Source organism: Xenopus laevis, chromosome 3L (genome assembly GCF_017654675.1).
Source record: "Xenopus laevis strain J_2021 chromosome 3L, Xenopus_laevis_v10.1, whole genome shotgun sequence".
Classification (NCBI taxonomy): domain Eukaryota; kingdom Metazoa; phylum Chordata; class Amphibia; order Anura; family Pipidae; genus Xenopus; species Xenopus laevis.
In genome coordinates this window covers 73,354,421-73,366,810 of record NC_054375.1, presented here as the reverse complement: position 1 = coordinate 73,366,810, position 12,390 = coordinate 73,354,421, and the positions used below count along the sequence as shown (strand labels likewise).

Below are 12,390 nucleotides of genomic sequence, written 5' to 3'. Positions count from 1 at the left end.
AACGAAACATATTACATTCCCCTAATTATGCTATTTACCAGCATGGGTAACGGTACCATTTATTGCTGTGTGTTACTGTACTACCTAACACTGTGGTATAGTATGCCAATTTATGCTGGGGAACTCTATACCGTTGAATACTGAGGGGCTCTGTACCATTTACTGCAGTGGCCCAGTGCACCATTTGATGCTGTGCCCCTCTTATACAGGTATGGGACCTGTTATCCAGAATGCTCGGGACCTGGGATTTTACGGATAACGGATCTTTACGTAATTTGGGTCTTCATGCCTTAAGTCTACCAGAAATTCATTTAAACATTAAATAAACCAAATAGGCTGGTTTTGCTTCCAATAAGCATTAATGATATCTTAGTTTGGATCAAGTACAACCTACTGTTTTATTATTACGGAAAAGGGAATAATTTTAAAAAATTTGGATTATTTGGATAAAATGGAGTCTATCGGAGACAGCCATTCCATAATTCTGAGCTTTCTGGATATTTGCCTTGACAAAGCTTTTTAGCGAAACGCGTTGGCAGAGTCTCTCTTCACAATATTTTTATTTAATTGATGTTCAGATCCTAATACTATTTCGATCACCTTGGAAAAACCTTTTTAAAAAAATCTTTTTAACTGAATTTGAATACTCATAGCCTGGTCCAGGGAACCGCATTCAATTCCTTCATTCTCTGTTATTTATATGGCACTGGTGGATTTGTGGTTTTTTAGGTTATTTTAGCTCGTTTAAGAAATAGGGTATGTAATATACAAGACCAAAGTCCTCAGTGTACTACTTTCTCCCTGTGTGGGGTCCCAGGGCTTAGAAAATAATAGGCAGCAGTTTCTTTGGGACTTCTCCACCTCTAGAATATCTTTTTTTCCTACTTAATTTTCCTTGAATGTCGGTCCTGGTTCCTTTTTCCTTAAACTAATTTTGCTAATGAATTACCTTGTGATTTTATAATGCACTAGCACTTGCATAAATTATTCATTTTGAACCACACCCAGTCGGCAACTGTAAACATTTGAGCACTTGCACTTTATAACTTATTGGAATTTTAAATCTATCTCTTACAGATTCAGTATATAAACAAGTTGGCACTGGCTATTTTTAATACACAGAAAAAGCAACTCTATGCTTCTCTGAACTTGTTGTTTTGTTAATTGTTTAATATCTACTTAAACCTATTAGAAGGTTTTAATTAACCAAGCAAGTCCTCTTTATTAGCACAAGCACTTTATAATTATCAATTGATTGGTTCACTATATAATTTAGATAACTAATTTAATTTATTTGAGAGTGCGGGGGCTCTTACTATCTTTTTCTAATTTTTTGAATAATTGCTAACAGTAATTCACGCCTCCTATTCTCCACGAGGTAACATTTAAACTTAAAGGACTGCCTTCCTTCTTTGTATTTTTATCACTGGCATTTATGATATAGATTGCACAGATATAGAAAACATCTAGTGGGTGTGGTATCCACCAGTAGGTATAGTCAATGCACATTTTAACTATGTTTTCTCACAGCTCCAGGCCCTTTTGGCCATTAATATTGCCTTGACCAAGTTCTATGGCATAAATGCATAATGAATTAATTAGCAAATACTTCTCTAAAACATATTTTTTATACATGAAAATATATTTTTTTCACAATATCTATATCATGCATAATACAGAGATGGACTTTATAAAGGCATTCATGCCATTTTCTCTTGTGTACAATTCTTGCTTCAATTCCTCATATCTTTAACTTAATATAGTGAATAAAGTACCCCCTCTTGTAAAATATAAGGATATTTTAAGTTACCGAGGAGCGTCATGACCATATTAGTCATGACATATATTAGTGAGTCATGTGACAGAAATGACATCAGAACTCACCGTTTATAACTGATGACATCAGAACTCACTGTTTATAAGGTTATAATTTACAAGATATTCATGGCTTTTGTGTATTATAATAATATATTCTGAGAAAGACGATGGTGATACTTTCAGTTTCCAGAACATATCCTGCTGCAAAGTAAACATATTTTAATCCATTTTAAATATTTTAATACATTTTAAATGTACAATTCAATATTACGCCAAGAAAAAATTATTGCAAATTTGTGTCTGCTTTATTTGTGCAACTAGTTTCTCATTTTGTTGTTTCAAGCTTTTGGTGTTATCACATTTTTACATGTATATTAATGCTGTTTGTTTTTAAAGGAACATGAGAATGTTATAACTTACCACTTCTTTCTTTGCCATTTGGAAGAGATCTTTTAATGAAGTGAGAGGATAGGCTGCCAAAATAGACACAAATTCTTTAGGTAAAAAGTAGTTAAAGCTTCAATTCATGTACATTTAGTTGTGCTTGTATTACATATTTCCAAAATTAGTTCATTCTGCGGTGGACTCTAAATAGAATGTCTTTCCTACCTTTCATCAAGGTGAATTCTTGCTTTATGTCAAGTCGACCTGGCAAAAAGTGCCTGATATTGGCATCTGTTATGTAGCATACAAATTGTAATAAAACTGCAGAGGAAAACACAAGGTCTCTTTAGCTTTAGGAACCTCTCTAGCTTCACACATCCTAGGTGATGCCATCATGAGCAGTGCAACCTGGCAGTTTAAGACATTGCTGTAAGATCACCTATCTTCCCACCTTTATTTTTCTCAGTCTCTACTTGCTTTGAATTACAGGCGGCTGTTTACTAAAGTGTGACCAGTATCTTACCACGCATGGTGACCCATTTTCTGCTGAAACTAGTTTTGTCACATCTCAGGCTAACATACAGTATGATGAGATAAAAAAACATGGCCAAGTACAATAACTGTTGTTAAAATGAAAGTATTTGTAAATGACTTGATATTTTCAATGGTTCTCCTGTTTTTTTGAGAGTGTATATTTTATAGCATGAAGGTGTTTTTTTTTTATTAATTAGTGGGGATTTCCTTGAAGCAACCATAATATTAATAACTGTGCATACTAAAGTCAGTTTTAAGCAAATAATTGATTTTTTTTAACTATTTCCTTTTTCTCTGTAATAATAAAGCAGTAGCCTGTACTTGATGGTAATTAAGTTACATTAGTCCATATTGGTGGCAAAACAATCCTATTGGGTTTATTAAATGTTTTTACATAGACTTGAGATATAGTGATATGATTTACAGACAACCCCTGGTCCCAAGCATTCCAGATGATAGATCCCATATCTGTATTAGCAGTGTGAGGTGGTGCACACTGTAGCCAATAAGGAGCCAATGGGAGGCACCATGGTCAATTCCAGGTACTTCTTTTGAAGTAAACCAGAGGAGAAAACTCCTCATTTGCCACATCATTTCATTTAGCCCTAGACCAGCTAGCAATTCACTGTGTATGAGAATACACACAGAATGTATTTATTGTGTGTATAGCTAAACCTTATTATAACAATGATCAATCTGTTTAATAATGACTTATTAAATGGTCTTTTCAACTTTGCAAATGAAAGTGCTGCAGTGTGTTCTTTGTTATATAATTTATTACCTGGCAAGAGTCTAAGCTGTTCAAGCACCCATCCAACAAAGATACTTTAAGGTAGTTGGTGCACTACCAATTACTAGATATTTGCTGAATTATTGCAAAAAAAAATATAATTTGCTTTTTTAAATGACTAAAATGGTCAGGCATGACAATTGAGCAGAGCACATACAGTCAATGGTGAGGTGAGGTAAAATGGGTTACTGTTGGTTTATGTGCCCTTGTATTGAGTGGATGTGCAATTAACATTTTATTCATGTTTGTTTGCCTAATTTATTTATACAGTCTGCTAAGGTTGCGTTTTACAGATGTGTCTTATTTAAATCTCGATTAAGTAATTATGTTTTCTTTTAGAACATTTTTCTTTTCAAATATTTGGAAAACAAATAAATGGTATAAAGCTTCAAAAAGACAAAACACCAGCTGAGAGTGCTACCCTGTACTGGGTTATCAACAGAATCCCTCTCTTTAGGGCTGCCTTATCTCAGCTTTTTATATTGTATAAAACACAGGTGGAAGAAGCCAGCATGAGGAAAATTGGAGTGCCACTTTCACCATTGGCAAATCAGGGAGACACATTAGCAGATAGTTTTATATGGGTACGGTCAGTCCTCCCAAAAGAGTTAGTTATACTCAATTAATCCATTCCATTGCTGGGAGATCAACCATCTCTATTACTGTTCCCCTTTGCCTGACCCTACACCTTAATTTATTAACGATGGGGCAAAGTGCAAAAAAAAAGGGTCTTTTTTTCCCAAAGACTGAATGTCATTTTAATTTAATTATAGCAACAGGAGCCTTTTAGTTGACTCAGCTCTCCCCATTTCCTGCACCAAGGTCGTTACTGGAATGCAGCGCACGCTGGATACAGAAGAGGTGTCGCTGACCTTTGAGAGCTTTCTTCACGGAAATGGAACACTTTATACATGTTTCACTTAAAACGACACAAGAATGTATTTTGATGATGAAAAGGTAGCATCATAGACAGGTATTGAGCTTTAATCTGCACATGCTCTTTTACCGCCATGAAATAACATTGCCTGCTTATTATATCTTATCAAGGGGATTCTGCCACAAGAATTTTATAGCGACGGGAACTTCATTAACCCACAAAACCATGTACTATTTTTGTCTTTATATACCTTATGTCTGTAGGATATGCGTTGTTTTGTTTTATAATTATCATTGACAAATTCAGAAGCCTAAAGAATGATTTGATTTTTTTGATAGAAGAATTCTATTCTTAATGGCATTTTGTACCTATCTACTGTTTCTCATTTAAGCAGATCTTCTTAACGAGACCAGAGAACTGAAGTTTGTTTTTATCCATTATCATTTGTAATATGTATTAATGCCTAAAATTCTGTAGAATAAGTAAAATCATGTGAGGGTCTTCCACTTCCTAAAACCTGTGCGTAAAACCGTATCTGTTTCACGTATATATTTAAATTGTGCAACAGGGGCAAATTTACTAAAGGGTAATGTGGCTAACGCTGGTGAAAATTTGCCAGTGTGACGTCATTTCGGCACTTTACCGATTTACTAACGGTCGCTGGCGTAATTACGCTAGTGAAGGAGATAGAACTGCTGATCGTATTTTCGCTGGCGCAACTTTGGATCTTCGTGAATTAGCGTTGTCCAGGCGAATTTACGCCTGGCGGTGTTGCAATGTGCGGGAAGCCAGCGCTGGCAAATTTTAGCAGGTAAGTAAATTTGCCCGAGCCTCCTATATCCCTGATCTCCCTAGTAGTCATTGGGTCTTCTAACTTTGGGCCCCTCGCAAAGTCAATCCTGAATTACATTGTAAGGGCTTCTAAAAGTGGAGGCAAAAATCCACATCGTTTTTCCCATTTTTCAATCAGAAATGTGTTTCCTTGATTTGGCTACATGTTTAACCAATTCCCGGCACCCTAGATAAGCACCCTAGGTGGCATCAGGTCTTATATTTTCACTCTTATATTTTCTATATTTTTCTTAGTCAGTACTTAGTTAGGTAGATATTTTTGGAGATTCAAATTTTATTTTGTTTGGAAATATAAAACATGTTACGCTAGTTAGGATTTATTCCTTTCATGATGTATCATATGATCTGTATTATTTAGACACCTAAAAAATCTGATGGCATCAAGCAAGATATTAATGGCGTCCCAAGAGTTCTTTCTACATACCTGGAAAGGGAATGGTTATAATATTTTTAAAGGTATTTTTCCTAAGAAATCTTTGTTAAAACAGATTTTCATAGGGAATTAACCTTAAAATGCAAATAACCCCTGATGACATTGTGGTGTGTGATTTTGTGAGCATATTGCTACTATACACTACTACTATACACTACTCTCACTGTGCAGCTGTGTGTATAACTGTTAGAACTGTGTCATTTCTGTATATTGTCTTCTAAATTCCCTAAAATCTTCAGTATATTTCGTAGGAGCTGACTTTATACAAGTCACTGAAGAACTGCTCCCAGCGAAATCCCCAAGCCTTAATATTAATAGTTTCTATTCACTGCATTTCCTGACACTGTTGTACAACCACTTCCACTTCCAATCGATGGTAAATATTTACCTCTTTATTGCCAGTCTCTGTTTATCTGCTTTGTCCACTAGCTTTTAATTATGGACTGTGGAGAATAAAGGTATCTAGCACTTGCAGTATGTAATCTATTATCTGAAGACACAAAAACTGTACTGCACACTGTCTTACCAGGGATCTCTAAAGAGGCAAAATACGGCTTTCATCAATTTAATGCCCTTTCTGTGCCCTTATTTTTTTAGTAGATGCGATCTCTCATTGATGTTGTTTAGCAATGTTATCTCTATGGTGTGCACAAAAAATGTGTTTCTGAGCCTACAGAACCACAGAGTACACACAACGACAGCTTCTGAAATAAAATATCTTTCCCCCATTCAGTAAATATATCAGTTGTGCTGCAGAGCAATGAAGAAAAAAAGTTCCATTCAGCTATCCAGGTCAAGCAGCCATAAATACTTAGATTTCAAATACCAAATAGTATGCTATACTTTTTATTACAAATTCATTACCAGTTTCATAAACACATTACTAATGGACATCACTACAGCTGTGAATTGGTATAATTCATAAGCTAACCACTTAAAAAATTTGAATACATTAAATTATCCAACTTTTAGTTGCAGCTCTCCAGTTTAGAATTTCAGCATCTATCTGATTGTAATGGTTCAATTTACCCTAGCAAACAATTTGAAAAAGAAAGTGGAATGTGAATAAGAGAGAAAGATAAGAAATTATTATTATTAACATGTATTTTTAGAGTGCCATCATATTTTGCAGTAATGAAAAGTAACAATATTACAATTGTAGCCTCATGGGGCAATGCTTTTCTGGCTGGTGGGGTTAGGGAAAAAAGAGACAAAAGAAGTGGGCAAATCATTTTAAAAAATTAACACCAACTGAAAAGTTGCTAAGAACAGGCCATTCTGTAACATATTAATAGTTAACTTGAACTGCCCCTTTAAAGGACAAGGAGAGCCCAATTAATCAGGGGTGCCAATAGATTAGGTGCCTGTTCATAATAAGAATTTTGTGCTGTATTAAGCAATGTTGACCTACCAGAAGTTATTTTTAGAGGGTTTTGATAATGTCATGTTATGCTGCAGCCATTCTCCAACTCAGCCCAGTATATAGAAACTCCTGAAAAATCTGTAAGGGTTAACAGCTCTGCACATGTCTTATGTTATGTTTGAACAGTGTCCCAATCCCATAATGCACTGTAAGTTCCTAGGGTTGCCATCTGGCCAGAATAGTTGGAAATCCTATAATTTCCCCACACAATAACATGAGTGCAATTAAATGGTGCTATGTGAAGATCCCCACCCACGTGACATGCTTTTGCAAAAGTAATAAATGAACTGCAAAAGTAAACTGGATAAGGGCTTTGGAATGCATTAGGTTAGTTTTCCAGACTGAAACTATGAACGTGGACTGCAGTGATTACCTTGAGCCCAGTACCTGGCAATTTTACCCCAGGGGATTGACCCTGAATCGCATCCCTCTGCTTTGCTTCTATACTTAATTTCCTGTCTTTCTGAGCCAAACGATTTTTGCACTTGATTTGCATTAAATGGCCAATGGTTTATGAACATTTTTCGCTTTAGGGTTATTAGGGGTTTTTTCAGAACTCTACGCCGTTTGTAAATCTTCCTGGATTTTTGTGTAATTCCGCTAATGTAACAAAATAAACAAAATATTAATACCCATCAAGTCTTCCCAATACCAAATATTTATAGTTTTATGCAGATTCCAGACTATCCTGTCCATGTGCCATTTACCTTTACCTTTCCCTTTTAGCACCCCCCACACACATATTTATAGGAAAGAACCAATGTTTGCAGATATTTTGACAGTGAATCAAGTGCTTGGCTTATTTTGCCATTATTGTGGTAGATGAACCTAGATTTTACCACACATCATGTGCAGCAAGTGAAGGTAATGCCAACAAGTCAGTATTAAAAAGGATACAAATTTTGAAAGTATGAATACCACAGATGATTACTCTGCTGTCTTTTCTGTTTTCTTTACAGGAAGCTTTACCTGCGCTTACAGATTACAGAGAGATCATGGCAACCCTTCAGCTCTGTAATTATCACCGCGATTAAGTCATTTCTGTGTTTTATGCTATATTTGGCGATAGACTCGAGAATGCCACATCAGGAACTCAAAACTTTGAACAAATGTTTTTGCATTGGTAAACCCCCTAATTGTTTCACTAAAAGTAGATGAGAGAATTTTTCTTACAAACACTAGTTTTTTTTGGTAAACCCCCAAAAAAGTGATATGTTCTCTTGACTTTATAGTTATACTTCAGAATTACTAGGAAAGCATGATCTTATTTTGTAATAAGTACCTGCAAGCTGCTACAGCCCAGTGGTACTTATCACAACCTGTTTTGTCATTCACACTGGACTGGAGGCAACAGGATCCTTATAAAAACAGCTGCAGTACTGTGCTCATGTTTTGTACTCCAGTCTATGAAAGAATTGCACTGCCTCCTCCCCAGCTCTGTGTGGGTACTGCAGATTGCGGAACCCACTAGGCTAGGGGTAATCTGGTGGAACTTGTGTACAGATTTGTTAATCATTGGCTCATTGCAGAACATGTGCAAACCAAAGCACCATTTGCACACAGGAAAGACTTTGCTCTAGAAACTACACAAAAGAAGGACTGAATAAACTAGCCTTACATCTTTCCATCATTCGCTGTGCAAAAGGTCAGACTATAGGGCAGATACATATGAGATGTTTTATATGATATATTATTATACATGTCTTTAGTTCTCAGGTCCAGGCTTGCTCTGCAGTTCATTATTTGGGGTTCACCCTCACAGCTTGGGAACTACCAAGCTCTGTTGTCAAGACATAGTGCTGTGATTCTTGTATTGTTCCCTTATGGTTGTAGATAAGCTGCAGCCAGATGAAATGTTACCAGAGGCACTTCTCAATTTATCCTGAGGCAGAGTTTCTGGGCAGCACACTTTAACAAAAAAGATGCAGTCCAAAAATAGAGTCAATGTAGAATCTGCACCTGCATAAAAATGCCATAGTTCTGGTGCTAAAGATTCTATATTTCCATCTTAGAAAGTCAGGGCATTTTTAAAAAGAGCCAACCGTGGCTCTTATTGTTTTATTTTTATTGTTGATTATTTTAATAGTGTAACACTTCCCAGCTGTGTTGTAGGATGTGTCACTTATACAGAAGAGAATCGGAAATGCAAAATTTGTTTATGGAGGAGTTTTAGCATGGGGACGGGAAGTCGTAAGGGCCAGCAGGCCATTATGTTCCCATGAATTACAAAATTAACGATTGCATCATCTGTGAACAAAAAAATGGCCAATTCATTTGTGTAGAGCTTTAAAGAAAGAGAAAAGGCAAATTTACTGGAGGTGCCAGTATTTTATGCACCCTTCTCATGATTTATTTTACAATTTTTTCCCATGTGCTAGGGCTTCTTTAGGGAAAAATACACAGTCTCTGGGAAAAGGAATTGAAGTGCCATACTGCCATCTTACGTACCTTTCCCAGACGTCTTTAGCCCAGACTTAAACTTGCACGACTGGGAAATGTGAGAAAGATGGCAGCGCTCCACTATATATTATTGGCACCCACAGCTGTGTCTGTGCTCAAGTTACACGCATTCAGCCAATCATCAGCTGAAGTGAAGGGCTTTACAACACTCCCACTGCTGGCAGACAGCATGTTGGACATACCACTAAAATTATAATTTCCCACCTCCTGACTTCTGAAAATGCTGAAATTAAGGGAAAGCAGCACACTAGAGGTTAAATACATAACTCAAGGCAGTCAATAACAATCGCAGCTCATCAGAGCAAGGTGTCTATTAAAGGTGCCATAGGATTCATTAGCTTTGCTGTTGCCAGGAGCACCATCTGGTAATGTATTCCCATTAGTGTATCTTCAGTACGGTATAACAGACCCTGTGATGCTGCAATTGTTATTCGGGGAAAAGAATGTTAACAGAACAGAATTTAGACAAAAGCTTCTCTTTTACTTACTAATAAAAAATAATGAGACTGCTGTTAATTAAGCGATTTTAATAAACTACATATAAAAACGAAATATTAAGGCATTTTTAGGTCAGTCTATTTTCTACAACACCATTATTTGACTATTGTCATAAGAGACATATTTCTTTAAAGGCATAGGGACAGATTTACTAAAGGGCAAAGTGTATAACGCTGGTCAAAAATTCGCCAGCTTACCGTTTTCAGGGAATTCGCAGATTTACTAACGGGTGCAGGCGTCACTTCTCTAGCGAAGGAGATAGACGCTAGTGGCGATTCGCACTCTATTGCCAGGCGAATTTTGGCTCTGGTGAATGGCTATTACTCCGCAAATTCACTAAGATGCGGATTTTACTGAACGTTACCTCTTTAGCCAGATTTGCCTTCGCCAGCTCAGACCAGAAGAAGTGCACTGTGGTGGATATCTTCCTCAATCTTCCTTTACTTACATCATATTTTTTAGTGTGATAGGCTGCAAAAGTCCTTAGAAAATATATGGGGGAACCTGGTTACCCAAAAAATATTTTAACATATGGAACATTAACTATACAGTGGGCTCATGTGTAGGGCATTATAATAACTCTATATTCTTTATTAAGGTTCCCTGAACTTGTGCAATGTATTGTATTTGCTGCAACATATATGTCCATTCAACTGTTGCAGGGCAACAGTACATGATATTTTCATAACTTTAAAACACTTACATTTTTTGGTGTTACTGTTCCTTTAAGCTCTGTTGTATAGTGACTATAGGTAAACTGTACTCGTGGGTATGTTCAACGTTAGGCATATTGTTTATAACCCAACCCTGGTACTTTTCCAAACCACTCACTTCGGAATGTAATTAATTGCACCACAATTTATTTAGGGTTTTTTACCATCTCAGGTCATTTTGCCTGGTCATGTGCTTTCAGAAAGAGCCAGTGCTGCACTATGCAACTGCGTTCTGACAGGCTTTTGTTTCTCCTACTCAATGTAACTAAGGAGTTGCAATGGGAACAAAGATTTTTACTATTGAGTGCTGTTCTTATATCTACCAGGGAGCTGTTATCTGGTTACCTTCCCATTGTTCTGCTGATGGGCTGCTGGGAGGAAAAGGAAGGGGGTTATATCACTCCAACTTGCAGTAAAGAGTGAGTGAAGTTTATCAGAGCACAGGTCACATGACTGTGGGCACCTGGAAAAATTACAATATGTCTAGCCCTGTGTCAGATTTATAAATCAAATCTAAAAAAATCTGTTTGCTCTTTTGAGAAATGGATTTCAATGCAGAAGTCTGCTGGAGCAGCACTATTAACATGTTTTCCCATGACAGTATCCCTTTAATATAGCATGATGAAACACGCATATTTATATATTGGATCTGTGCAGCAAAACAAACCAACATTTTCACAAAGACAAAAAAATAAGACTTCTGAGAATTATATTAATATATTTAGCTTCTTAGGGTTTTATCACATAATAGTTGATTTAATACACTGGTCTGTTTTAAAGCTTCAAGACTGGAAAGATCCTCTCCGATAACAGGGACGTTGTCATGCTGCTCCTCCTCTGCTGTATCTCCTTCACTGTCAGACAGGGTGCACAGGAGAGAATCATTTTCATATGTAGGGAAGTAGTACCTACAAATGAGAAACAATTACACAACTGAACAGCAATCAAAATATCTTTCATAGGGCAAGCAAGATAAATTTAGCTTTAGCTATGCTTAAACATGCAAATCATTCATTCATTATGTTTTTTAATGAAATGCGCAGTGATAAATAAAGGCTAGGGGTAAACAATACACACGCAAATTAACAAAAAAAATTGCACTCATTAGTATGCACTTCACGTTTCACAATTTTGTGCATCCAGCATAAAGTGCAGAACACCAGGCCTAGTGCAGGGCTTTTAGTATGCCTTTTACCCACAGACACTTCTAGAATGGTGTACAAGAAAGGTTTGTGTATGTGGATGCCCACTGGCCACCAAGTGCCACCTCTTATATAGCCGGTACTTAAAAGGGACAATTTTCAATTGGCACTTGGCATGTCTGACAGTTTTGCACTTGTTAAAGGTAGGGTTTGTCCCCTTGTGTTATGTCTACAAATACAGTAATAAAGGTACAATAATCTTGATATAAACTAGAACAGACTCAATTTACTTTTTAATCTACAGTTCAGTTAGACTGCTGTCTTGAGCCAGAAGCTAGCACTCAAAGTGTGGGGTGTTGTTCATGCGGCGCATACTAAGATTGCGGGTGGGATGGGCGGCAGGAAGGGCTTGGCCCAAACCCGCTCAAATTCACTGTGACTGTCGACCCGAACCCAACTGACCCGC

General features: G+C 36.8%; 1 protein-coding gene across 1 annotated transcript in view; it reads right to left on the bottom strand.

Moving 5' to 3' along the window:
• Positions 1-11,483: 11,483 nt before the first annotated feature.
• Positions 11,484-12,390, bottom strand: part of znf277.L (zinc finger protein 277 L homeolog) — a 79,715-nt gene continuing 78,808 nt past the window's right edge. The window contains 1 exon segment of the mRNA NM_001095953.1: positions 11,484-11,690. Coding sequence (NP_001089422.1) covers positions 11,504-11,690 — 187 coding nt within the window. The 3' untranslated portion in view covers positions 11,484-11,503.